General features: G+C 42.0%; 1 protein-coding gene across 13 annotated transcripts in view; it reads right to left on the reverse strand.

Annotated features, from left to right (window-relative positions):
- The window catches only part of LOC103477511 (uncharacterized), a 33,949-nt gene that overhangs the window by 1,006 nt on the left and 5,765 nt on the right, over positions 1–27,178 (reverse strand). The window contains exons 1-18 of one of the 13 annotated variants that reach the window (XM_081616777.1): positions 18,110–21,123; positions 17,869–17,912; positions 17,249–17,531; positions 14,484–14,521; positions 14,087–14,372; positions 13,888–13,928; positions 13,459–13,741; positions 13,267–13,310; positions 12,821–13,061; positions 6,982–7,028; positions 6,832–6,905; positions 6,537–6,751; positions 6,196–6,449; positions 4,541–4,669; positions 4,274–4,406; positions 4,143–4,172; positions 560–601; positions 105–371 (exon numbers count right to left, since the gene is read on the reverse strand). In XM_081616777.1, coding sequence (XP_081472903.1) covers positions 105–371; positions 560–601; positions 4,143–4,172; positions 4,274–4,406; positions 4,541–4,669; positions 6,196–6,449; positions 6,537–6,751; positions 6,832–6,905; positions 6,982–7,028; positions 12,821–13,061; positions 13,267–13,310; positions 13,459–13,741; positions 13,888–13,928; positions 14,087–14,372; positions 14,484–14,521; positions 17,249–17,531; positions 17,869–17,912; positions 18,110–18,368 — 2,710 coding nt within the window. In that variant the 5' untranslated portion in view covers positions 18,369–21,123. Of the gene's footprint in view, positions 1–104; positions 375–559; positions 602–2,267; positions 3,891–4,142; positions 4,173–4,273; positions 4,407–4,540; positions 4,670–6,195; positions 6,450–6,536; positions 6,752–6,831; positions 6,906–6,981; positions 7,029–12,820; positions 13,062–13,266; positions 13,311–13,458; positions 13,742–13,887; positions 13,929–14,086; positions 14,373–14,483; positions 14,522–17,248; positions 17,532–17,868; positions 17,913–18,109; positions 21,386–21,532; positions 21,572–21,765; positions 21,796–21,896; positions 22,030–22,542; positions 22,672–24,134; positions 24,389–24,475; positions 24,691–24,770; positions 24,845–24,920; positions 24,968–26,225; positions 26,515–27,178 lie in introns of those variants that run through there. The other 12 variants (XM_081616776.1, XM_081616779.1, XM_081616778.1 and 9 more) reach the window with 12 other exon arrangements.

Genomic DNA, 27,178 nt, shown 5'->3' on the forward strand with positions numbered 1-27,178 from the left:
GCAGTTTCCTTGTTTCCTCTGAGCTTCAACTCGTTTTATTTCTAAACCCTGAAACTCGTCGGCCGCAGAGACAAACTCGTCTCTTCAGCTCCGGCTGAACTCACCGAGTGTCTCCGCCTGATGGTTGCAGCCGATGGTCCCCAGGATCTCCACGGTGACATCCACAGCCTTGTCCTCCGTGAAGGTGGAGACCAGAACATCCACGATGTCCAGGCGGCTCTTCCCCTCCACCCTGCAGCGTCTGACCCGCGGCTCCCCGCTGCGGTCCAGCAGCTGGAAGACAAACTTGTCCAGGTTCTTCTGGCTCAGATCCTCCAGGGTTTCAGCCAGAAGCTGCTTAATGCTGCGAGGCATTTCTGTGGAAGATGAAGCTGCTGGAACCGAACCCGAACCGAAACCAGGACGGATATTGAAGAGTTAGAATGCAGGATTTAGTTATTCACTATTAATAACTAATAAAGAAAGATCTGACAGATATTATGGCTGCATTTTCCAGTTATGCATCTCTACTGTTTACATGCAGATTGATGGTTTCAATGACTTTCAGTCATTTTCACACCTTTTGCCTCCAGAACAGCAGCTTCTGTTGAAAACTCTCCAACTGAAATCAAAACAAACACAAAAACATGAATGAAATGGTTTTAATTCAGCTTTGATGAAGATCCAGCAAATCACACTCTGCTACGTTTCCAACTCATTTGGATGATCAGATAAAAGTTGCACACCAGATATTATATTTATGAATATTTGGTACAGTTTTCACTAGGTTTGCCAACACTGCAGCAGGGATTTCAGCCCATTCCTCCTCACAGATCTTCTCTCGATCAGCCAGGTTTCTGGGCTGTCGCTGAGAAACGGAGTTAGAGCTCCTCCAAAGTTTCTCTACAGGGTTTCGGTCTGGAGACTGGTGAGGCCACTCCAGAACCTCGATAAGCTTCTTACGGAGCTCATTGTCATGATTGAAGACCCAACCACGACCCATCTTCAACGCTCTAACTGAGGTGAGGAATCAGCTGAACCAGAACCAGACGGGAGGAGCTGGTCAATGACCTGAAGAGAGCTGGCACCACCGTTCCCAAGGTTACTGTGGGTAGTAATACATTAAGACAGTTCTCCTGCTTAAATCAGCGCACGTCCAGGCCCGTCTCAAGTTTGCCCAGGACCATTTGGATGATCCAGAGGAGTCATGGGAGAAAGTAATGTGGTCAGATGAGACCAAAATAAAACGTTTTGTTCTTAATTCCACTCGTTGTATTTGGAGGACGAAGGTTGATGAGAACCATCCCAAAAACACCATCCCTACTGTGAAGCATGGGGGTGGAAGCATCATGCTTTGGGGGTGTTTTTCTGCACATGACAGGAGAGGATGACCAGGGCCATGTTGTGAGATTTAGAGGAACAACCTCCTTCCCCTTCTGATTGGTTGTGTTTGGTGGACAGGAGCCTTTATGCAGATAACGACCTGAAGCTGGTGCTTCTAATTCAGGGTAATAAGTGTGTGTGTGTGTGTGTGTATGTATGTATATATATATGTATATATACCATCATGGAGGACAAGCCCCTACATGGGATGTACCACCGACAAATAACTGAAGTGGCTGATGTCAGGAAAACCTACCAATGGCTGGAGAAAGCTGGACTCAAGGACAGCACAGAGGCTCTCATCCTGGCCGCCCAGGAACAGGCCCTAAACACCAGAGCAATAGAGGCTCAGATCTACCACACCAGACAAGACCCAAGGTGTAGGTTGTGCAAGGAGGCCCCTGAGACAGTCCAGCACATAATAGCAGGGTGCAAGATGCTGGCAGGGAAAGCGTACATGGAACGACATAACCAAGTGGCGGGCATAGTGTACAGGAACATCTGTGCAGAATATGGACTGGAAGCCCCGAGATCAAAGTGGGGAACACCCCCAAAAGTGGTGGAGAATGACCGAGCTAAGATCCTGTGGGACTTCCAGATCCAGACAGACAAGATGGTGATGGAGAACCAACCGGACATTGTGGTGGTGGATAAAGAACAGAGGAAAGCCGTTGTGGTGGATGTAGCAATACCAAGTGACTACAACATCAGGAAGAAGGAGAAACTGGAGAAATACCAGGGCCTCAGGGAGGAACTGGAAAAGACCTGGAAGGTGAAGACCACAGTGGTGCCTGTGGTCATCGGGGCCCTCGGGGCAGACAGTCACCCCCAAACTGGAGCAGTGGCTCAAACAGATCCCAGGAACAACATCAGACATCTCAGTCCAGAAATGTGCAGTTCTAGGCACAGCCAAGATTCTGCGCAGAACCCTCAAGCTCCCAGGCCTCTGGTAGAGGACCCGAGCTCAGAGGATGAAACAGACCACCCGCGGAGGGTGAGAAGGGAATTTATTTTAATTTTTTTTTTTATATCACATAAATCATGCATTGTGATTTCTGGACTTGTTTTTTTTTTTCAGATTATGTCTCTCACTTGCATTTTTGGTTGTTGATGATTTTGGGGCTTTGTGGAAACATGGCTCCTTTTAAAAATCAGACAGAAAACCTATTTTAAATTCAAAACAGATGCAACACTTCTGCCAAAAACAACAGCAGTGGTTAAATGTGCAGCACACATCAGACGCTGTTTCCCAACATAACGCCTCTACAGATTCCTGCGCCCTGAAGAGACCTTCCTGTTTCCCTGACTCATCTTTCTGTGCTGCCTCCTAGTGACATAACACCCATTAAAGCACAATCTTTTGTAACAGAAAACCACATCTGGAAACAGGCAAGTGCACATATGATGACCAGCAGGGCTGGTTATCTGCTGATGGCAGAAACGTGCAGATAGTAGTTCAGCTGTCAAAGTTCACTTAAATAATTCCTTGATGAAACTTTGGATGTTGTTTCTAGAGGCAATGGCACATATTTCATGGTTACAAGAAATCAACCAACTGTTTGGTTTCAAATTAAAAAATCATTCTGCTTACCATCCACAATCTGGAGGGGCGGTGGAAAGAGAAAACGGGGCATTAAAAATAAATTGGCCAAATGTGAAGAAACAGGATTATCCTGGTTGAAGGCCGTTCCTTTGGTTTGCATGTATGTCAGAATGAGAACCAAGAGCTAATTTCAGGTCTATGCTGGGCTGAACTGCACACATTGGAGGCAGAGCCTTCAAACAATGGCTGCATTCAAATAAAAATACTTTATATTCGAAGATGAATCTTTATCTGATCATGAAACAGTGTCTCACTATTTGTTAAAATATAATGAATAATTCCATCAAACTCCTGTCATTTACCGTTGTGGTAGCATTAATATTTAACTATGCTCCATGTTATGGATGGATGGATGGATAAAACCATTGTGATTCATTCACATGCTGGTTCTGGTCGTGTTCGTTCTCCTGCTCTGGGACAAGCCTTCCATCCTGACATCTTTACTAAACTTGGGAATAAAACGTTTCTCCACTCGTATCACTGCTATCAAACTATGTAAATACAACGAGGAATTCAGACCAAAGCGCTGCAGTTTTACTTTAAATAGACCAGACGTGAATGATTTATTTGTGAAAAAGACGGATTTAAAAGCATCATTTCAGGAAGGTGAGGCTCTTGTCCCAGAGGATAAACAGGTCAGCACTCCTCTTGTCTGACCGTCAGACTTTTCATCAGGAAGTATTTGTCTCCTCTGTGCAGGCAGCTGCAGACTTCAGTTCAGGATGAAGCAGCAACTTTCAGGAGATTACTTTATAGTGCTCCGTTTATTTTAAATGTTTTGTTTCTCACAGTAATTTCTTGAATGTAAATTCATGTTCTTTATTTATTAATACAACAAGCTGAATTGGTCTATTGTTAACATGATGGTTTCCAGTAGTTTTCATACCTTCTGTCACAACGGTATCAGTTTCTGTTGACTCTCCGACTGACACAAAGTGAAACAGAAAAATTATTCATGAAACGGTTTGATGCATCTTCATCATGACTGAAGTAAACAGCTGGATCCAACCAAAAGCTTCTCATCTTAATGTGAACATGATCAACGTCTCACTCAGTTTAGAAAATGACATAAAAACTGATCATTGAATAATATATTTATAAAATATGTAATAAAATATATTTCTAATCATCAGAATCCAGATATGTAGATTTATGGTAAATAAATGAAGCGTCTCACCTTCAGTGGAACCAGATCTAGGATGATCATCTAGAAATAAACAGAAACAATCTCAATGTGAAACATGAAGCCGAGTTAACGAGCTGAGTGATGGGAAGTTCAGACTGAAGGTTTACAGAACATAAACTGACCTTTCCTAATCTCACAGAACCAAACTTTCTCTGAATGAGTCTGCAGCAGCTCCAGGTTGAAGTTTTCTCCCGGATTCTCAATAAAAACCTCGTAGAAGTTCGGGTCCTGGCTGTCGTGCCTCAGAGTGATTTCCTGTGAAGCAAACAGCCTGCAGCTTAATGATCATAACACCAGATTCACTCTGGGCGGTTCTGCTTTTAAATACCGTCATCAGAACCAAAGTGGACCAAAAACTGAAAACCCAATTTGAGAAAGTAAGTCCAAACCAGCGGCTGAATTCTGGCGGTCTCTTCAGTAGCTTTGAGGCTGAATCCCTGGCCCAGTTGCAGAGGCTTGTCAGGTCGGGGCTTCTTGATCACCTCATAGCCAGTGGAGGATTCTTCTCTGTGGATCGACTGTCAGGACAGAAACCAACTGAGACGTTCACCAACACAAACACTGAATAAAAGAACCGATCATAAGAGTCTGACAGAATGAAACTAAAATCCTGCCATCATCAGTCATTCAAGTTTATTCAGACAGCAAATTTCAGCAACAAGGCAGTTCAAATGTGTTACAACATAAAATGTTTAATAAACACATCATGTAGTGAAAGCCAGGAACATGTTGCATTTTGTCAAGTACCGTCGTTAAAATCATCAATACATCAAACATGTTGGTCAATATTCCAATTTATTACGGTTCAAAAGCAACAGGTGGGTTTTAAAATATATTTACATGCAGTGGTTGGATTCCTCAATGAGGGAATCAGGAAGAAAAGGAAACACTGAAATGTTTCTCTGCCCCACGGCATCATGGGATTGAAGACGTGAAAGTTAACACCAGAACGAGGACGAATGAATGATGTGTATGATGTTCAACTCCGTCTCCACGGCGATGAGCAAAATGCAGACGGTCTGAGCCAACAGGAGTCTGGTTGTCATGGCAACGGGTCTATAGTCACTGATGACCGATGTGAGTTTAGTTTGGTACCAGAACCAGGCAGGATGTTTTCCACAACAGCGGAGCCTTCAGTTGGGTCAGGCTGACACCATCCGGACCTGGTTCTGGTTCTGACACCACCTGGTTCTGGTTCTGACACCAGATTGTTGTTTTAGACTTTGGCACATTTGAAAAGCAGCTGCAAAATATCAGAGGCGCTGAGAAGGAGGCATGGATACGACGAGGGAAGACGCTGGTTGTCAAATATTTAAAGAATATGTAGGGATTTGGGTTTCTGCGCCTTGTCCCATCTACCCCTTGATTAGCTACACCTGCTCTTCGTTTCCCTTGTGTATTTAAACCCACCTGTGTTCCTGGTTGGGTTCTAGTCTAGCTGTCTTGTCAGTTGATTATTTCTGACCAGTTGCTACCAGAGATGAGCTACTAGCTCTGCTCACTCTGGATCTCTGCATTTCCATCATTAAATCTCCATTTCCTCTCCATAAACTGGGTCTAATGCGTCCACCTCACCACTCTACTAACACAAATGAATATAAAATAAAAATAGAATGTAAAATAAAAATATCCTACTGCTGATTTTGAGCTGCAGGTTGGAAGTATTGAAGTATTTTGGTTTATCTTCAAGTGTTTTTACTGTGCTGTACCAGGTCTCATATTTATTTAAATGAAATGCATTAGCATTAGCAAACGCCTCATTCAAAGAGGACATTCTGCACCACGTGCAAATGGCTACAACACAATCTATGAATACTGCAAAAAACACGCCGACTTAGAGTTTTTAAATGTTAAATGCTCTAAATCACCACTTTAGAGCACGAAAACAATAGTCTTAAACATCTGTGATCATTTAAGTTTAATTTATACTCAATATCATCAGGTTCTACCTTCTTGTTGAGCTGTCTGTTGAAAAGCGAGATTTTAATTTAAAAATGACAAATGTGGATAAGTTAAAGACATTATGACATAAATCAATAATCACCTGTTTCAGAGCAGGATCCAGTGGAATCAGGTAGACTCGCATCTTCAGGTAGGACGTTTTGGGCTGATAGTACATTAATGTGTTGCAGGAGATTCTTGTAGAACATAAGTAATCTATCAGAGCCCCCAGCAGAGAGAAAACTGGTTCTGCTAACCCGACATGGGTCTTTGTGACCCGGGTCGCTTTCTCCAGAACATCTCCAGAGTCGTTAACATGGAGGACAGCAAAGTTCTTCAGTAACTCAGGAACATCGTCTGAAACGCAGCAGGAAGAGAAACTCAGTGAGAAACTTCTGGGTCGGTTCTGGAAACATAACTAATGTTTCCATGAGGTTCTCCTACCGGTGCAGACCCAGTGTGGCAGCTGCACCTCCATCACCCTCCCAGTAAGGACAGAGATGTCCAGTAAAGGACCAGCAGGCCGGAATCCTCTGCTCTCCATCCTCTCCATGTGTCCGTCCCAGGAGCAGAACCGGTACCTGAAGCCCACCTTCTCCCTGCAGACCCAACGCAGACCAGAGACGCTGCACTCAAAGTGGCCCGCTGCAGACTGGAGGCTGGACCCAGACAGGAAGAGGAAGTTTGAGCTGCTGATGTCACAGTTTGACCTGCTGACCTCCAGGCTCTGAGCTTTTACCTGTAAGTTGGATCTTGGTCTGGAGACGTCCCGTCCAGCTCAGGGTCCACTTTGGTCCAGCTGCTGGAGTCCTGCTGCACAACATCATCCCACATGTTACGTAGATTAAACACAGGGTCAAAGGTCAGGGCTATAAAATACATGGGTTACCTCCACACTTCCACAATCCACAGAATCCAAACTTGTTGAAGTTGCTGCTGGAAAAACATTGAAGCAGCAGAGTTAAAATCCTGAACCGTACCAGAATAATTTATTACGACTGACTGCTGATCATTTTTATGATTTTACACCTTCCTACTCTAGTAGAAGAAAGCTGATTAGATTCCCAATATTTTCTCAGTTGCTCCATTAATTATGCTATGAATCTGCTCAGTATTTCCTTATTGTGCAGGTTAAACCCCAAAACAGCAGCAACAGACAGCATAAGCATGAATCATGGTCTTTCTGGGAAATCAGAAAGCATCTGTATGAGACAGAGAGACAGAGTCCTGTGTCCTCCTGTCTCTTGCAGTTCCACAGTTCCATGGACTCACAAAGTGTGTCCAAGTGCTGGTTGCAGCCCATGTCCCTCTGGAGCTTCTCAGTGACCCCATAGCCCTGTCCTCTGAAAAGGTGGAGACCAGCACGTGTGTATTGCAGTCCACTTTAGGTGTACTGTTCTGGAAGAGTGTCTGCCTGCTCACTGCCTGCTCACTCTAGCATCCAGTATTGGTCAGAAGGAGAATTACAATTTAATCCCCAATTTAACTTTAACTAATCTAGCTTTTTAATTAGATTTCTTGCAGTGTGGGATCAATAGAGAATTTTTAATTTAATTTATTTAATTTTAATTAAAGCTGAAATTGGGCTGCACAATGGCACAGTTGGTAGAGCTGTTGCCTTGCCTTGTTCGATTCCCGGCCCCGGTCTTTCTGCATGGAGTCTCCATGTTCTCCCTGTGCATGGTGGGTTTTCTCCCGGTTCTCCGGTTTCCTCCCAGAGTCCAAAAACATGACTGTTAGGTTAATTGGCCTCTCCAAATTGCCCCTAGGTGTGAGTGTGTGTGTGCATGGTTGTGTGTCCTGTGTCTCTGTGTTGCCCTGCGACAGACTGGCGACCTGTCCAGGGTGACCCCGCCTCTCGCCCGGAACGTTAGCTGGAGAGGCAGCAACCCTCCCGACCCCACTAAGGGACAAGGGTGCACATAAAATGGATGGATGAAGCTGAAATTTATCAGTATTTACTTTTTCATTTTTATTAAAAATCATTGCAATCAGGCCTAACCACCTAAGTGCTGTGAAGCTTAGGTGCTTCAAATTTCCTGGTTTATTATTGTAATTCTCCTCCAAATAGGTACCAAGATGGAGGAATAAATATGTTTGAAAACTCAAAAACTTTGCAAAAAATGATCCTCCAAGTCAAGTTTTTGTCTTTTAATAGAATCAAAAGTGAGCATGGTCAAATGGCTCTACATTGCTCCCTAACATGAGATAGGCCAATTGGCAAATTGTAGAGAGCTGAAATTTGCTACAGAACCAACAGAAACAAGAAAAATAGCCTCTTGGAGGTATACAAGATCAAAGGGTAATTTCTAGGCATTTTTTACTTTTCATACATGTCGAACTTTAATGAACTCCTCATTGGGATGATTTAAGGCATTGGAGAGTAATAATTTTCAAAATCTCAAGTTGTGCATGTTAAAGGGGCATATCCAAGACCATTGCCATGCCACCACAGCGTGACAAGCCATTGCCATTCATTTGGCTCTAAATTCCACATATTTCAGCTGAGCAGCACTAAAGTCATTTATAATGTCTGGTTCTTCACTGTGTGCACAATTAGGCAAGTGTTAGTTTTGACCATATCATAATTTTTATGTATATTTTTCAACTCCAAGCTGTATAAACCTGAATGCTTATTGAAAATAAACATATCAGCTGATGTGTATTTACTTAATGAAGGAGGGTGGGGCCTAAGAAGATCCACACTCTATATAAGAGTGTCCATCATTATTGGGTAGCTTCTTTAACTCAGGCAAAATTGGCCAAAAATTAAGTGAGTCTAAAAAAGTCCAAAATTAGAAAAAATTTTTCAGAAGGATACGTCACTCTTGAAATTGCTAAGGTACTGGGGCTTGATCACAGAACAATCAAATAGTCAACAGGGTCGCAAGAAACGTGTTGAAAAATAAAGACATAAATTATTTGCCAAAAATTGAAGAAAAACCAAATGTGAAGCTACCAGGAACTCGTTATCTTCCATTACCATCATATTGCAGAACTGCAACCTACCTAGAGAGTCCAGAAGTAAAAGATATTCGGTGCTCAGAGACATGGCCAGGGAAAGGAAGGCTGAAACCTGACAACTGTTAAACAAGACACATATATTGAAACTTGGACAAAGACATTTTATGCACTGATGAAATGGAAATGGGACAGCTGCAGTCAAGTTTTGTTGTGCAAGTACATTTACGTACTGCATGTATATGCAATTGGATATGTATTGATGAATATTTTATTTATGTACACATATATGTTATCTTGTATGTAGATTTTTTTGGTGCAATAAAATTTTTCAGATACATCCAGAAAGTGAAGTCCAGTATTGATGATTGGCAGTAAACAGGTTGCCAGGTACTTTAAACTAAATAATTTTAAACAAAAAAAAAATCTAATATAATGCAGTTTATTGACTTAAAAGGACTATTATTACTCATATTTGACATCCTGATATGAATCTCAGTGTTCTCTAAACTTAAAAAGTGCCACCTGGTGGTAGTTGGTGATGGACACACACAAAAGTGCATCCAAAAACTTGACAGATTTTCAATTTTCTAAATTTCATTAATTTTTATATTAAAGATGGTATTTCATGTTTCAGGGTCACTCAAAAAAAAAAAAATCCAAATCTAAAACCAAACCTTTAGCTCATTTAGAAAATTGTGTCCCCACGTGTGTCCACCTAATTACTGGCTAAATAAAGTCCTCACAGTGTATAGAAAACAAGTATGCGTGTGTGTGTGTGTGCCCCATGAATTGGATGCCTCATGGGTAAGGTAAGATAATATCTTAGGGTACCCACAAAACTATCATTGCACCTAATCCATACGAACGCAGCCGCATCTCCAACACTTATCAACTGCACAAACCTAATCGACACAAATATGATACAGGAACGAGATGTGCATGAATATCACATCTGATCCACACATATCCCAATGTGTCCCACACAATGGACTTTACCACAGGGGCCGCATTTCATTGGCTAATGCCCATTTTACATCACAGCGCAGCTATCACGTGCCTTACCGTCTCATAAACTCATGCTAATGTACATTGTGGACTACCAGACTGACAAAGTTTTTGCATCAGGACTCGAAAAAAATTGGTTCTCCGTCAGTGGGGGTATCTGTACAGGCAATGTCAGGTATCCTGATCGTGTGTGTGGAACTAAAATTCAAATTCCCAAAATCTGAAATGGAAAGCCTTGCTTGGATCAAAGCTTGTACACGACCGCATTTGCAGCTCAACCGTAGTAGGATCAATAAGAACAAAGGAGTGTCTGCTGGTGTATTATTGCTTTGCTTTCTTTGTGTTTAGTGAATGAAAAAATTAAAGTAAATAATAAACACATCCATTATGAAAACATTTTAGCCAAGTACAGCACAATGGCAGTACCGATACAACTTCTACATCCTGAAGCCTGTCTGTTACAGCCTTATGTTAGCTGAACAGATCAATATGCAATGTGTACCATATCTGACATACATTTTTGTGATTTTATTTCACCTGAAAAGGCTTTTTACTAAACTGTCATCGTGTTAGCCACGCTAGCTTTTACTAAACTGTAATCGTGTTAGCCACGCTAGCACCGAGTACCGTGTATCAGGCCTAGGCACATTCGAACCCTCAAAACCATGAATGCCCGACTTACCCAGCCTTGCAAGAACAATAGGCGTCAGTGATCTTGTCCACAGCTATATTTATGCTGAGGCTGTGAGAATCTGCTGTTTTTCCTCATCGACCGGTAGCATTTAGCTGTGACGCGCACAATGTTGGAGGCATCGCATGGCTAAAACATCTTGATGTCGTCCAAAAAAGATGACATGAACTTGTTGGTTCCCTTGTCCATTGTCGTGACTGATATTTTGTGAAAATCCGACAGAAATGCTAAACTAATTGACTCAGAAATACTCAAAAATGAACTAAAAAATGCCATGTTTAGACATTGGAGCTAAGCTGTTAATGTGAGACATGAAGTCACGTGGGACTTTCGAGGGGTGTTTCTGGGTGGAGCTTGGTAAGGTCCATGCCACACACATGCAGATACACACTTATGCCTGCAGACCCAATTTTTATTTGTTTTTTGACAAATTACACAAAAAAATAGATGGAAAAGTAAAGTCTAACCATGTGATCCATGGGAGGAGGAGGATGAAAAGTCTGTTTATTCTTTTTTAGCTAGCTTTACTTCATAGTCACATTTAGCTTACAGAAAGAGAGCCAAGCTGCCAAATAAAAGTAAAGTAACATTTAGGATTAGGATGGACATGTACCCACCCCCACAGATGCACGCAGATGTGGGCTACATGCAGAATATTTAGACACAAAAACAATCTTAATTTTTTTACACAATTTTGTGAATAGCAAAGGGAAAAACAAAAAAAGTACAATTATTATATATATTCTACTCAAAGGAAAATCTCAGGGTACGCAGGGTATGCAGGGTATGCAGGGTATGCAGCTGTATGGCATATAGCCATACAGCTGCAGGCGCTGTACAGTGGGGGACCGTTGTCTTGACACATATTATGTTGTGAGGACTCACAGCTCCTTGTGGGGACCAAAGGATGCTCCCCACAAGGAGAAATGCTGTTTTGGGGTTAAGGGTTAGCTTTAGGACTAAGATGTGAATTGAGGTTTGGTTAGGGTTAGGATGTAGAAAAGAATGGAAGTCAACAAGGATTCTTACACCTCAGAGTTTTCTTACATCTCTGATGTTTTTAATCTTTACTTTTCATCTAGTTATTAACTTCTTTTTATTTCTCTTTCACACTGTCTATGTAACACTGTCTATGTAAAGGAAAACGTCCCAGTTAAATGAATCTATTTCTAGGGGTGTGAGAATCCTTGTTAAATGGCATTTTAACTAAAACTCTGAGGTGTGAGAATCCTTGTTAAATGGCGTTTCAACTAAAACTCCGAGGTGTGATAATCCTTGTTAAATGGCGTTTTAACTAAAACTCTGAGGTGTGATAATCCTTGTTAAATGGCGATTTAACTAAAACTCTGAGGTGTGAGAATCCTTGTTAAATGGCTTTTTAACTAAAACTCTGAGGTGTGAGAATCCTTGTTAAATGGCGTTTTAACTAAAACTCTGAGGTGTGAGAATCCTTGTTAAATGGCGTTTTAACTAAAACTCTGAGGTGTGAGAATCCTTGTTAAATGGCGTTTTAACTAAAACTCTGAGGTGTGAGATGTTTAACTGATGTCAAGGGATGCGGGTTTTAATGTTTCTCTTTTTTTACCTCTTTTTTAAAATCTCTTTGTCTTTCTGTTTATGCACTGTCACATGCTGTTTTTATTTTAATTATGTGAAGCACTTTGAAATGCCTTGCTGCTGAAATGTGCTATACAAATAAAATTTGATTGATTGATTGATCAATGGAAAGTCCCCACAAAGAAAGTGACACAAACGCGCACGCGTGTGTATGTGCGCGCCCGTTTCTAATACTGTATAGGGACCATTTTCCTGACACATACAACATTATGGGGACCCACTGCTCCTTGTGGGCCCGAAACCTGGCCCCACAAGGGGAAACGCTGTTTTTGGATCAGGGCTTAGATTTAGAGCTAAGGTGTGAATTGTGGCAACGCAAACGTGTGTGTGTGCATGTGTGTGCATAGGTATGTATATTAAATTAGATTAGATTTTGGTCAAAATACAATGCTAGCGTCGTTAAAAAAAAAAAAAACATGACTAGACTTATGACAGATTTAATGTTTCTCACCAGTTTCTTGAAGATCCTCAGCCAAATCTTTTCTGTTAATTTCAATCAGAAGATCTTTGATCATCTCCACAGACTGCTGGCCAAACGTCTCCATCATCTCATCAATAACTCCTTCTCTATGTGTCATGAACACCAATCTTGTTGAAAACTTTGAACTTCCTCTAAACTTTACATATTCCTCCTGGGTTAATTTGCCCAGAGTTTCCAGGAGTTGCTGTCTAACAGCTGCCATCGTCGCCACCTGAAACATTCAGTTCATTACATAAAAAGCTGCTTCATTCAGGGGAAAATCACAAACATGGAGGCTAAAATTCATCACATTAGTAAACTGCAGCTTATTTCCTCAGAGCCAAACTGACATTAAATCCTAGAGGTTATAATGATCTTTGTTTTAAACTCTTTCAGCTGAAGGACATGAAATAAACTCCTGACGTCTCTTTACTCACTTTGTGGATCAGAGCAGAACGATGCTGACCTGCAGAAGGTTTCTCTGAGGAGAAAACAGGAAGGAGAAGAAAAGTTTCACATCTGACCATCGCTTCTTTGTGCAACATAATACGATGTGATCAAAACATGCAGAGAAACATCACAACACTGTTATCAGCCGGTTTGAGATGTTTTAGTCTGAGATGTTGAACCTTTAGGTCCTGAGCTTCTGCCTGACAGCTTCTCTACCAGATCATCCTTCTTCATCTGCTTTAAGACATCCATGGTCGCCTCCACTGACTGGTGGAAGAAAGTCAGAACAAAAACCACCACAATGTATCGCACATTTATTAATCTGGTTTCCCAAATCGGTATATATTCGCTCTGATGGTCAATTTTATTCTGAGTAATTGTCTGAAACTTTTCAATCTCTCCCTCATCAAGCTCATCCAGTGTCTCCAGCAGCAGCTCCGTCACAAACTCCAACTTTTCCACCTGGTGAATAAAAACTCATCATCTCTCTGAAACACATCAGGTTTCATTAAACCAGGAATTTCTTCTTCATGAGCAGCAACCAGAAGCTGATTCAGCTCTAGAAGAAACAAACTCCTCAGGATAAAGATCACGTAATAAAAACTCACTTTCTGGAGCCAAGCAGAGCTCAGATTCATAGAAAGTTTCTCTGAGGAGAAAAGATGAAACATTGATCAGTTTTCACAGATTCTGGTTTCAAATCATTTTATTCTGGATCAGTTAGAAAACAGAGACTAACTGATCCAGATTGAAGCTCTGATTGATGTTTGAGTTTCATCAGATGTTACAGATCCAACCATCTGGTACCTTTAGATGCTGAGCTGGTCTCAGGCAGCCTCAGCGCCAGATCAGTTCTGTTCAGGTCCAACAGAACCTCCCTGATCACCTCCACAGATTGTTTACCACATGCACTGACCAGAAGATCCACCACTCTGGTTCTGTTTGTATCATCCAGTTCATCCCATCGGATTAGTGGAAGATTTCTCTGGAATTTTGTGAACTGCAGTAACAGTTTTAACTCAATGAATTCAGGTTCATTTAAATCCTCCAGAGTTTCCAGAAGAACGTCGTTAACAGCTGCCATGGTCGCCACCTTGGAGATTCAAGAACATTTTAAGGGATGTTTCTTCACAGAGAGACGAGAATAATAATCATAATAATTATCTCTGCTGTCCACTGATCTGGAACATCTGGATTTACTCACTTTATGGATCCAGTCAAATTGCTTCCCCAACAGCATCTCTGAGAAAAACAAATGAAAATATGAGCATTAAATATCAACAGATAGATTTTGCTCTTATTCAAGATCACGTTCAGGAAAGTTGGTGACCTTTGCTATAGATCAGTGACCCCCAATCCCCGGTCCACGGACCGGTACTGGTCCGCGGTCCAATTGGTACCGGGCCGCCAAGAAATAATTAAATATTTCCGTTTTATGTATTATTTGAGTCTGGAGGATCTTTTATTTTGAAAATCCTTTAACCGGATTCTCTCGGTTACTTGCACGCCAACACTGAGTCCACAAGCAAAATGAGTAAGAAAAAGATCAGATGTCTTTGGAAAGTTTCTTTGCAAAGGGGAAAAGGCCCAGAGAAGAAACAGGAGAATGGATTTATCCCGGACCGGTAGGTGAGTCCCACATTACAAGCCGCTCTGCGTAACATGCGGCGACCGGCTGCTAATGAGGCAATGAAGCTTCAAGCTGCTTCGCCACGTAGAGACCAAGCAGCCTGTGGATATAAGCAACACTTCGGGTGTTATTGTCTCCAATCACTCCCAGATGGGACCGTCTTGTTGCAGAGAAACAAGCTCCGGGCTCCTGTTAGTCATTATAGTAAGTTAAAATTTTCATGAAAGTAAAATGTTCGTTTTTGTGGCGCATTTGTATCTTATTTTGAAGAGATATGTAAACTTTACCATAGCGACCAGAGTCGGAGAGCGTTTGGGCAGTGGTCAAGAGGAGATGAGTAGAGCTTGTGAGTCTGAAATCTGGTTTAGATGGCAAGATTTAAGAATTGTCGGCTGATTCTCCAAACCTCTGTGACTGTTTTTTCTTAGTTAACATTTTTAACTGAATAAAGACAATAATATATAATAATGACCTTTACAAATAATAATAAAGATTTCCACATATCTCCGATATCCACCTGACTCTCAGTTGCTTATATGTCAGCTGTTTGGGATTCCCCTCTGTTCTGACGTCACCGTGCTTTCTGATTGGCTACCTGTCACATTCAACAGGTTTTATTCTCGTTCCCAGACAGGGAAAACCGTACAGGCTGCGATAAAAAGGCCAAGACAACAAACTTTGACATATTCAGGCTTTAGCGGGAACACCAACATGCAGAAGCCTTATCTGACGGTTCATCTCCCCTCCACCCCCCCAGGCCACAGCAAAAATTTCCAAGTCTTGACCGGTCCGCGGTAATAAAAAGGTTGGGGACCACTGCTATAGATGATCCATCTGTCTGTCTTTTTGGTTTAACTCTGTTTCTCTCATAGCTGCAGCCAGGGGCACGGTATAGGGGGGAAAAGTGATGACATAGGGGCCCTGACCAACAGGGGGCCCTCCACAATTTATTCATTTATTTTTTGTTCATAGAAATAAAATAAAAAATCGGGGCCCTATCAATTACAAAATTAATCATATTGTATTTTAGAAGATTGTTTTTAGCAGTAAAAATTTTATGTTAGCTTAGCTACAAACTACTGTTTGCCTCCCTTTCACTAGCATTTAATGAATTAATGAAAAAAAGTGACCAACATATTCATATATTTACCTTGTCCTTTGTACCTTTTACCACTTAACAGCAGGTGAGTCAGTCAGCAGCAGCTCTAACCCACGTCCCTCCTGAGTGAAATTAAAGCTGCAGTATGACACTTTCATATAAATATTTTTTCCACATATTTATTAAAACTGTCATGTTGTGACAGTACGGTATGAGAGGTAATCTGTGAAAAATCAATTTCCTCTGCCTTCTCACAGTGCTAGAAACAACCAGTCTGTGGCAGGAGAGGTTTGGTGCTGTCAATCACAATCTCATGTGGTGCTGCTCATCCTTCCTCCCCTCACTCTGTGCTATGCTGTAGCTAGCATAGCCTGTTGTGAATCCTCAGTTTAGTTAGCATAGCTACCAATGATGGCAGATAAATGGTTTCTTGTAATGATAAGTTGTTTCTCCCCCATTAGCATGTTTAGCAGTGAGTAAATGAGGTTGATTGACAGCACTAAGACCCTCCTACTAGTTCTGATTGGTTGTTTTGGTCAGAACGTTGCATGACTTTACCCAGTAATAGCAATTCAGGTTGGAGGTGAAGGAGATTGATTGTTTTCACAGATTATCTGTCTCATAACAAACTGCTACGACAGCTTTAACAAATATGGAGAAAACATATTTTTTTATAAAAGTTATATTCTGCAGCTTGGATAAAATGCAGCTACAGAGCATTTTTTGAGAAGTCTGAATTGCTTTATGTGTTGTTGCATGTTGCCTGTGACTGTTGCTCATGGAGAGACATTTCAGTATCTAAAACTAATAGAAAAATTTAAGCAACCTACTTGCATACCTGATGTGGACTGTTGGATGTTAAATCCATCAGCAGTAAATATTGTACTAGTTATCAGTATTGGACCAAAGAAAGCAAGGCAGATGCAAGCCTTTGAAATTGTGATGCTTTTGATGAGACAGATAGACTCAAGAAATTGTAACAGCAGCTGTGTGAGGGGGGCCCAATTTAATTGTTTGTCAGGGGACCCAAGATTGCTGGCAGCGCCCCTGGCTGCAGCAGCTGCCACTTACTCTGCTGTCTGACGTGATGAAGCCCAACATGCTGGTTCATTCATTAGCTCACCTTCCTAACTGTGACCACACTGCTGATCTCACTTTGTTAAAGCAAAAAATAAACACATGGAACATGTTAAGAACCGTGTGAGACTGATTTCTAAACCTCCAGGTTTGATCAGTTTACCTCTGGAGGCTGAGCTGCTGCTTAGCTTCTGGACCAAATCCTTCCTCCTGATTTTCTCTAAAACATCTCTGGTCACCATTAAAGACTCTTTTCCAGAACTTTCAACAATGAAAATCACTGAATTCTGCCGGTCTGCCGAGTCCAGATGGATCTCCTGATGACTGAAGGTGGACCTGAAGTTGCTGAAGGGACTCATGTGTCTTTTAAAGTCCCTGAACTCTTCGTCATTCAGATCGTTCAGTGTTTCCAACATCAGGTTAATATCACTGCTCAGCCTCACTATCTGTGAGAGTCAGAGAAAAATAAACAATATTTACCTATATGTTTCTAGACAAACATGGATGAAAAGTGCATGATGTAAATCCTGATTATATAAGGGACCGTTTTCTATTTAACGTTGCATATTGCTAAGAAACATTTATCTGGATTTTATTTGGTTTCTTTGAACTTTTCTGAGAAAACAAAATTTCCCTCAACATCTAATGCAACCAAACCTGAACCAAGCAACTGGAGTTTTACATATAATTTGTTTGAATGTTTAATAAATTTGTGTCTAGGATAATTTCACATCATCTGAGTACCAGCTGACCTCTGCAGTCACATCCTGCAGCCTAACTTACCCGCTGGTCCAGTAAAGACGGTTCTTCATCAGCAGAAAATTCATCTGATAAGAAAAATAGAAACATTCTGATTAGATGAAGTTTTATCATCTGGACTGTAAAATTTTAACCACAAAGTTTCACAACAGCAACAAAACTTTTCCAACATGTTTTCATTTATCTAGGCAACTTTCACTGATCAGAATAAGTTACATTTCCTAACAAGGTTTCCTGAAACATCTCTCTCTCTGCTCTGCTTCACCTTTTGCTCCTGAGTCAGCAGCTGACAATCTCTGCACCAGATCCAAGCGGTCCATCTTCATCAGAACGGTTCTGACGGCCTCCACACATTCTCCACTGCTGCTCTTCACCATCAGATCCACAACATCCTGAACGTTTGCTGCTTCCAGGCTGCTGGAGGTCACCAAGCTCGGCTCTGCTTCAGCCAAAGTCCTGAACTCTGCAAAGTCTTCCAGGCTCAGCTGCTGCAGGGTTTCAACCAGAAGCTCCATCGTCTCCATCGTTCCAACCTGGACAACAACAGTTTCTGTGACACAGAATCAAAAGTTATTTTAAATTCAACCACTTCTAATATACAAGTGGGAGCATTTAGAATATAAATTATTTTACATTTTAACTAATAAATTATGTTAAAATCCTTTCTGGGCTGCACAGTGGCGCAGTTGGTAGAGCTGTTGCCTTGCAGCAAGAAGGTTCTGGGTTCGATTCCCGGCCCTCGTCTTTCTGCATGGAGTTTGCATGTTCTCCCTGTGCATGGTGGGTTTTTTCCGGGTACTCCGGTTTCCTCCCACAGTCCAAAAAAATGACTGTCAGGTTAATTGGTCTGTCGAAATTGTCCCTAGGTGTGAGTGTGCATGGATGTGTCTCTGTGTTGCCCTGCGACAGACTGGCGACTTGTACAGGGTGACCCCGCCTCTCGCCCGGAACGTTAGCTGGAGAGGCAGCAGCAACCCTCCTGACCCCACTGAGGGACAAGGGTGTCAAGAAACTGGATGGATGGATGGAAAATCCTTTCTATGGTTTCAGTGCCAAGCAAAGTATTTCTTACAGTCCTGGATGAAAACAGACCGACGGCTCTGACATTATGAAGGTCAGGGGTCAGATGTACCTGAGGACACAGGTGTGTGTAGCCCAGGACCCTCTGCAGTTTGCATCCCAGCCCCATGTAGGAGAGGATGATGTGAAGGGCCTGTTCCTACTGGACAGACCTGATACCTTTAACACCAGGCAGCCTAGATTACCAAAGGAGAAGCTGGACGAAATGGATGTGGACACATAATTCATTATCATTCATAAACTGATAGCCAGAGTTGACTGACAGTTTGAGTTCCAGGCTGTCATCGACAAAAAACTCTCAGATAAAACGGCTACATGGAGAATGGAGGGGCACGGGAGGAGTTCAGCAATCTGGTGGATCATTTTGTGACGAGGTGCAAAGAGAAACAACTGCAGGTAAATGTAGACAAGACCAAGAGAATGTTAAGCCACAAAGTCATCGTTACTCCCAAGCGCTATAGGGGAAGGTGTGGAGCAAATCAACTGTATTGGAACCTCAGGGTTACTGTAAGGAACCAGACTTGAACCAGGACAAAGGCCTTCAAAAATGAGACAAAAACTTCAATTTAATAATTACACAAATATTTAACAAAGCATCGAAATTCAACGCAAAATAAGTCAAAGAATCAATAACAGATTTGAGCCAAACTCAGCAGGAGGCAACTGAACACAAACAAAACTGACCTGCAGTCAAATAAAGTCCTGCTGAAATAACAACATCCTGCCTTAAAGTGACCCTGCAGAAAAACTGGTTCACCGTGAAAACAGTTCAAATATTTATGTTCATGTAGTCACTAAAAGCACAAACTGACTTGTTTAGTTAACATTTCGTATTCATGCAACCTGGGAGTTTCAGTGGATTCATCCTGGTGACCTGATGCGTCTCTAACTGATCTGTTCTTTTCAACGGTCGTGTTCCGGAGCGCACGGCTCTGTAGACATTAGTGATCTGAAACATAATCTTCACGGGTGATATTAGAAATATACTAAAGTGATTTATAACAGCGAACTGTTCTGATAAGAAGGCAGCATTTTATCAGACATTGACGCCTGAAGCAGAACCACCTGCAGATTTTGAACAGGTGTTCTGACATACCTGTAAAACCAGCATATTTTATGGTAATGCGCATGCGCACATCGATGCTACGTCACATACTGCTTACTCAGCAGATCTCCTATAAATCCGACATAATCTACCTTTTTAATATTTCAATATTTCTTTAGAAATCTGAATGGAATATGTCCTAAAAAAGCTCATGAATATCTGGATGCTGACGGAGCTGTTAGGAAACAAGCAGAACATTTTATTATTATTTTTATTTACCGTAAACTCAGAGCTTCGCTCCTCCCAGGGCGAAGTTCAGTCATCAAAGCTGAACAAATGTTGTAATAAATAAACTGTAATATCTGCCATGTCTGCTTGATTATAAACTTAAAGGCAAATTAAAATCTCATAACAAAACTTTTACCTTCTGTTGCTCGTTTCAAATGATCCACTTATTAAATAAAGATCCAGTAAATCCTTCACGGTCCCGTTTGGAGTCAACTGACACAGAAAATGAAACTCCAGGGAGATCTACCTGCACAGATCTACCTGCACAGATCTACCTGCACAGATCTACCTCCGCGCAGGTAGATCTATTTTAGCCTCTCTGTGCTGTAACCGGTGTTCCGTTTATCTCACTCTGTGTGTTTGGAATGATCCAGTTTTAACCTTTAAAATCTGAAACTGTCTTGAGATTTTGTCATTTTACGTTAAGAATTAAGATTTTGATAAAATATCACCAAACTGATCTAAAAACATTTCCTTAGTTGGTGGAACGTGATTGGCTGATGACTTGTTCAAATCCTGGAGACAGGAAGTCGGTCAGAACTTCAGTCTGGACCCGGCCAACACCTTTCATCACGGTTCCACTTCAACAACCTGGTTTAGATGAAAACATTTCACAAATTACAACAATAATAATGTTATTGTTATATTTGTTACCAAAGGAAACCCAAATGAGTTCAAGTTTATTCAATCATCTTCAATATTTAGTTTCATTAAAATGCTTCATTTAATGTGAAATAAAAACAAGATAATTGCACATGCAGCTGATGAAAACCTTTAAAAAGGTCAAATGTTTCAGTTTTACTCATTAAAAAGCAACATCATGCCAGCAGGAACCAGAACCCGCAGTAGATCCGCCCCTGGTTCCTGCTCAGCATTTGCTCTGCAGGTCGGCGATCAGGTACGACTCTTTTTCCTGAAGAATGGAGAGGAAAATGTCTTTGCAGCCATCAGCAGCTCTCAGGCAGGAGAAGATCTCCCTCAGCTGAGACTCGGAGGTCGGCAGAGATCGGATCTGGTTGTAGGTTTCCTCCAGCAGAACCTTCTTCTGTAAAAGTCCATCTAAGACGGGTCCGATGTTCCTCACTCTCTGGATCAGTGTCTCTCTGTGTTTGTCCACAAAATGTTCCTCTGATGAAAAAGAGAAAAAATAAACTGATTTCTTTACGTTACATGGCCTGAATGTAAAAGCATGTTATTAATTTATTAATATAGAAAACTGTATTTGTCAGTTGTGTCTAATATTCACATGCAGAATGATGGTTTCTGATTTCATACCTTCTTTCTTCACAGTAACAGTTTCTGTTGAACATCCAGCTGACAGACAAAAACACAGAAATATTAAAGATAAATCAGTTCTGATGAAGATACAACCAGCAGCTCAACTCATCCCATCAAACTGAACTCTGTCTGTTTACAACTAGCTCAGATGATAATATCTTCACAAAATGTGATTTTAATCATAAAAATCCTTCAGTGCAGGTTTGTTGTAAATAAATGAAGCGTCTCACCTTCAGTGGAACCAGATTTAGGATGATCATCTAGAAATAAACAGAAACAATCTCAATGTGAAACATGAAGCCGAGTTAACGAGCTGAATGATGGGAAGTTCAGACTGAAGGTTTACAGAACATAAACTGACCTTTCCTAATCTCACAGAACCAAACTTTCTCTGAATGAGTCTGCAGCAGCTCCAGGTTGAAGTTTTCTCCCGGATTCTCAATAAAAACCTCGTAGAAGTTCGGGTCCTGGCTCTCGTGCCTCAGAGTGATTTCCTGTGAAGCAAACAGCCTGCAGCTTAATGATCATAACACCAGATTCACTCTGGGCGGTTCTGCTTTTAAATACCGTCATCAGAACCAAAGTGGACTCAAATGAAAAGTGAGTTTCTCGAGCTAAAGGTTCCCACATCCTCAGGTGTTCTGTGACCCAGTCTGGCTGTGAACGGCTCAGATTTAGCTGATCGTACACATCGCCCACGTTTCTCATGATTTCCTACAATCTGAATGGATGCCAGTAAATCTGATGCTGGTTGGATGCTGAGCCATCAGTCAGAGTCACGCTAAGCGTCTCTGAGGCCGTTTGTGCCAACCGGATCCGCTCGGTGTCGGATCCGACCCAGTTGGATGTGAACACGGCTTCCTGCAGAGACGTTTACTGTGACACACAGAAAGATCACAGAAACGGATCTTAGCGCCAACTATCGGGTCAGTGTCTGCTTCGATCCGTGTGAATCTCTACAGAGTGATGAGCGCCTGAGTATGTGGGGCTTCAAGTCCAAACGGTACCGGTGGCTGGATTCTGGCCGTCTCTACGGTGGCCTGGAGGCTGAAGCCACAGCCCATCTTCAGAGGCTTGTCTGGTCGGGGCTTCACGATTTCTTCGTATCCCTTGGAGGATTCTCTGCTGTGGACCGACTGTCAGGACAGAAACCAGACCAGATGTTTGACCAAGAGTTTAACTGAAGACAGAAACACTGAGGCAACAAAATGTTTGTAAAACTCTTGATCTGATGCAGAGGAACCCAAAGAGCTTAAACTACAGTCAGTGGTTCACACCGACGACCAATCAGAAGACAGTCCTCTCTCCCAGGAAGTGAAACCATCAACCTGCTGCCATGTTGCATCTAAAGTAAATAAAATATATTTATATAGTTCCATAATGACGACGGTAATTAAAGTAAAAAAGATAATTAATATTGAAATGTTCTGGCCCACAGCATCATGGGGCCGCTGAAATAAAAGTTCACCTGAAAATAAGGATGAAGAAATGATGTCTGCATTTATTTCATTCTGGAGTTTCACCCTTTCATTCCTGCACAGTAAATATCATTAATAATATCTAAACTGAGCGTTCAGCTGATGTTGGTGCTGCTAAACGTTAAATCAGTTCATCGTTAAGAACAGTGGAGTTAAAACTCTAAAGCAGTGGTCCCCAAACTATGGCCCGTGGGCTGGATCCGGCCCGCCTCCACATTTGGTCCGGCCCCCTGAACAATACCAGAGAGCATTCAGATTTTTTTTCATATATTGTATTTTCCGGTTTATATGTGGATTTTTCTTCAACCACCAGGGGGCTCTGTAGCAGGAAGTGTGTCCTGTAAACTGTGGGTGTTTTGTTTTGCATGGCGCATTGCTGCCATCTGTTGGACTTTTAGGGAACTGCTTGACTTTTATGCTATGTAATCAGTTCGGTTGTTTGCTAGCGGTAGAGCAGATGAACACAGTGTTTGTTATGAACGCCGCATTTTCGAAGCAATACCTGCAGCTTATACTTCAAAACGAGCCTTTATGTTGACATATGAGGAAATAATGTTAAAGTTACTTTCCCTCAGTGGAAGATATACTAGTCAGTCCCAGTGACCGTTTCACTTTTCTGGCAGCCCAGGTGATAAACGTGCAACACTTTTTCTGTTACAAACTGACTCCGGCCCCCGACCAGAGAAGGGAAAAGTTATGTGGCCCTCAGAGGAAAAGGTTTGGGGCCCCTGGTCTAAAGCATCTCTGATCTCTGGGACAAAAACTACAGACTGGAAAGTTTTCATAACACTTCCTGCTTATAAAATGTTTTTATTTAAAACTTTAAGTTTAAGCTGCAGAAACAGAAAATCATTTGGAAAACAGGATTTAAACAGGAAGACGTGTAACTGGATTAATCTGTGATTGTTTTTATTTATTGTATTAAAACATGTTTAAACATCTCTAATGATATAAAATGTTATTACAAGAAAATAGTGACATTAAATTATTATGCTCCATATCAGCAGGTTCAATCTCTTCCATGTCAAGCTGTTTGTCTAAAACAGAGACTTTAATCTAAAAATGACATAATGTGGATAAATAAAGGATATTATAAAATAAATCAGTGAATCAATGATCACCTGTTTCAGAGCAGGATCCGGTGGAATCAGGTAGACTCGCATCTTCAGGTAGGACGTTTTGGGCTGATAGTACATTAATGTGTTGCAGGAGATTCTTGGATTAAAGAAGTATTTTATCACATCCCCCAGCAGAGAAAAAACCGGTTCTGCTAACCCGACATGGGTCTCTGTGACCCGGGTCGCTTTCTCCAGAACATCTCCAGAGTCGTTAACATGGAGGACAGCAAAGTTCTTCAGTAACTCAGGAACATCGTCTGAAACGCAGCAGGAAGAGAAACTCGGTGAGAAACTTCTGGGTCGGTTCTGGAAACATAACTAATGTTCCCATGAGGTTCTCCTACCGGTGCAGACCCAGTGTGGCAGCTGCACCTCCATCACCCTCCCAGTAAGGACAGAGATGTCCAGTAAAGGACCAGCAGGCCGGAAGCCTCTGCTCTCCATCCTCTCCATGTGTCCGTCCCAGGAGCAGAACCGGTACCTGAAGCCCACCTTCTCCCTGCAGACCCAACGCAGCCCAGAGACGCTGCACTCAAAGTGGCCCGCTGCAGACTGGAGGCTGGAACCAGACAGGAAGAGGAAGTTTGAGCTGCTGATGTCACAGTTTGACCTGCTGACCTCCAGGCTCTGAGCTTTTACCTGTAAGTTGGATCTTGGTCTGGAGACGTCCCGTCCAGCTCAGGGTCCACTTTGGTCCAGCTGCTGGAGTCCTGCTGCACAACATCATCCCACATGTTACGTAGATTAAACACAGGGTCAAAGGTCAGGGCTATAAGATACATGGGTTACCTCCACACTTCCAGAACCTGAAGGATCCACCTCTGTTGAAGTTGCTGCTGGAAACACGTTGAAGCAGCAGAGTTAAAATCCAGAACCGGACCAGAACATTCACAGTTCTCACTTTATAAAGTTATTAAATGTTGGATATCATCTTCTTGGGTTTTCCCATCAAAACATAACCTTCATCATCAGTTTCCATCCTTTATGCTTGTTGTGGTGTACCACATGGCTCGATGTCCGGCTGGGTATCAAAGTTCAGACATCCTGAACCAGAACCAAGTCCCAGAATGTAGGTTTAATCCAGAACTGTCCAGAAAATCCCCTAATCTGCTGATAAATCACATCTCTGGTTTATCTCCCTGTAATCTGTCAGCATCTGGGTTTCTAATCTCTGCAGGTTAACAGAAACCATCATCCAGGCTGGAAGGAGGATCAACTAATCTGGTTTCTGGTCTCATACCTGGACCTTCTCCAGGTATGAGAAATGGTTTCATTCAAACCACCATCATCTTGAACCCACAGTCTCAAACATCCAGAACAGTGAACGTAGTGGCTGCTGTGAAGTTCTGCAGCCTCAGATCAGTTTGTTCTCCAGATCAGCAAAGCTAAATCTGAGCAGATCAACACGACTGTTCCAAACAAAACAGATGATTTTATGATGCTTTAACTAGAATATTTACCATTTTTAATACATGTCCTTCAATGGGACGCTGAATTTTTTATGGAATGGCTGCAAACTATGGCCAAACATTTTATTAAATAAAAGTATACTTAGGGCTGCACAGTGGTGCAGTTGGTAGAGCTGTTGCCTTGCAGCAAGAAGGTTCTGGGTTCGATTCCCGGTCTTTCTGCATGGAGTCTCCATGTTCTCCCTGTGCATGGTGGGTTTTCTCCAGGTACTCCGGTTTCCTCCCACAGTCCAGAAACATGACTGTCAGGTTAATTGGCCTCTCTAAATTGCCCCTAGGTGTGAGTGTGTGTGTGCATGGTTGTGTTGCCCTGACAGACTGGCCACCTGTCCAGGTGACCCCGCCTCTCGCCCAGAACGTTAGCTGGAGAGGCAGCAGCACCTCCTGACCCACTGAGGGACAAGGGTGAAAGAAAATGGATGGATGGAGAATTTATGACAGTATTCCTGCCTTTTCCTGTAATTAAAGTTTTGCATGTATGATTAGATCAAGGACAAATAATCAATTTACATTTTAAAATGCTCCTCCAGCCTGCAGTAGCGTTTGGTCAAAGTTATGAAGAGCCACAGCAGCTGCAGAACCTAGTAGAACCCAACAGAACCCAGTAGAACCCAGCGGTGGTCACCTTTCCTCCAGGTGCTGCTCCCTGGCAGCATCTGCAGCAGATCTGCTCTGTTCATGACCCTGAAGATCCTCCTGGTTCTCTCCACCGACCCGGCTCCCTCCTCCTCCACCAGGACCGTCACCAGGTCGGTTCTGTTCTGGATCTCTGCCGGACTCCAGGTTCTGGTGTGAGGGAACTCCTCCGGGCTGACCGTCGGCTGAAGGAACCGTTTGAACTGCTGGAACTCGCTCCGGTTCAGCCGGTTGAAGGTTTCCAGGAGAAGACTCTTAACAGCAGCCATTGTAGCCACCTGGAACATTCAGGAGGATTATGAGACGTTTGCAGCAGCTGAATCCACCTATGGAATAACAAAGAAGTCATTATTCACAGAAAATCTGATTGTTTTTAAAAAAGGAATGACTGGATGTGTTAACTTCTGAAGCAGCTGAGGTCTTTTAAGTCCATTTATTTGAGAATCTGCATCATAGATTTGATCAAATTGTTGATTTTAATGTGAATTTTTAACAATCATCCAGATACGTTTAGAATCAACAACATTTCTCTTCTTCGTCCTTTAAGGCCAGCAGCTGAACCAGCGTTACTGAATTTTAGCTTCATTTTTATCTAACCTCTGACTAAGTTGGTCTTAATTTGAAAAGTATCTTGAGCTTTATTTTGAAAGTCCAGACAGTTCTTTCTTTCCACATCCTCCTTATAACTAATATCTCCCTGGAAGAGCTGAGCCCAGACGTTCATAATAAGTTCAGTTTATGACGTTACGACACGCTCAGTTGCAGTCAATGTAATAATCCTAAATGTGTTGCTAAATATTTAACTGGCAGTTAAATATTTAGTTTGTAAACTATTTAGTTTTATTTAAAGCTAAATATTCAACTTTCAAATTAAATATTTGAAAATGAACTTTTATCTTGTGAATTAAATGATAAATGTGGATCTCTGATCTGATCTGGATT

This window comes from Poecilia reticulata, chromosome 16 (genome assembly GCF_904066995.2).
Source record: "Poecilia reticulata chromosome 16, P_reticulata-male-v2, whole genome shotgun sequence".
Lineage (NCBI taxonomy): Eukaryota > Metazoa > Chordata > Actinopteri > Cyprinodontiformes > Poeciliidae > Poecilia > Poecilia reticulata.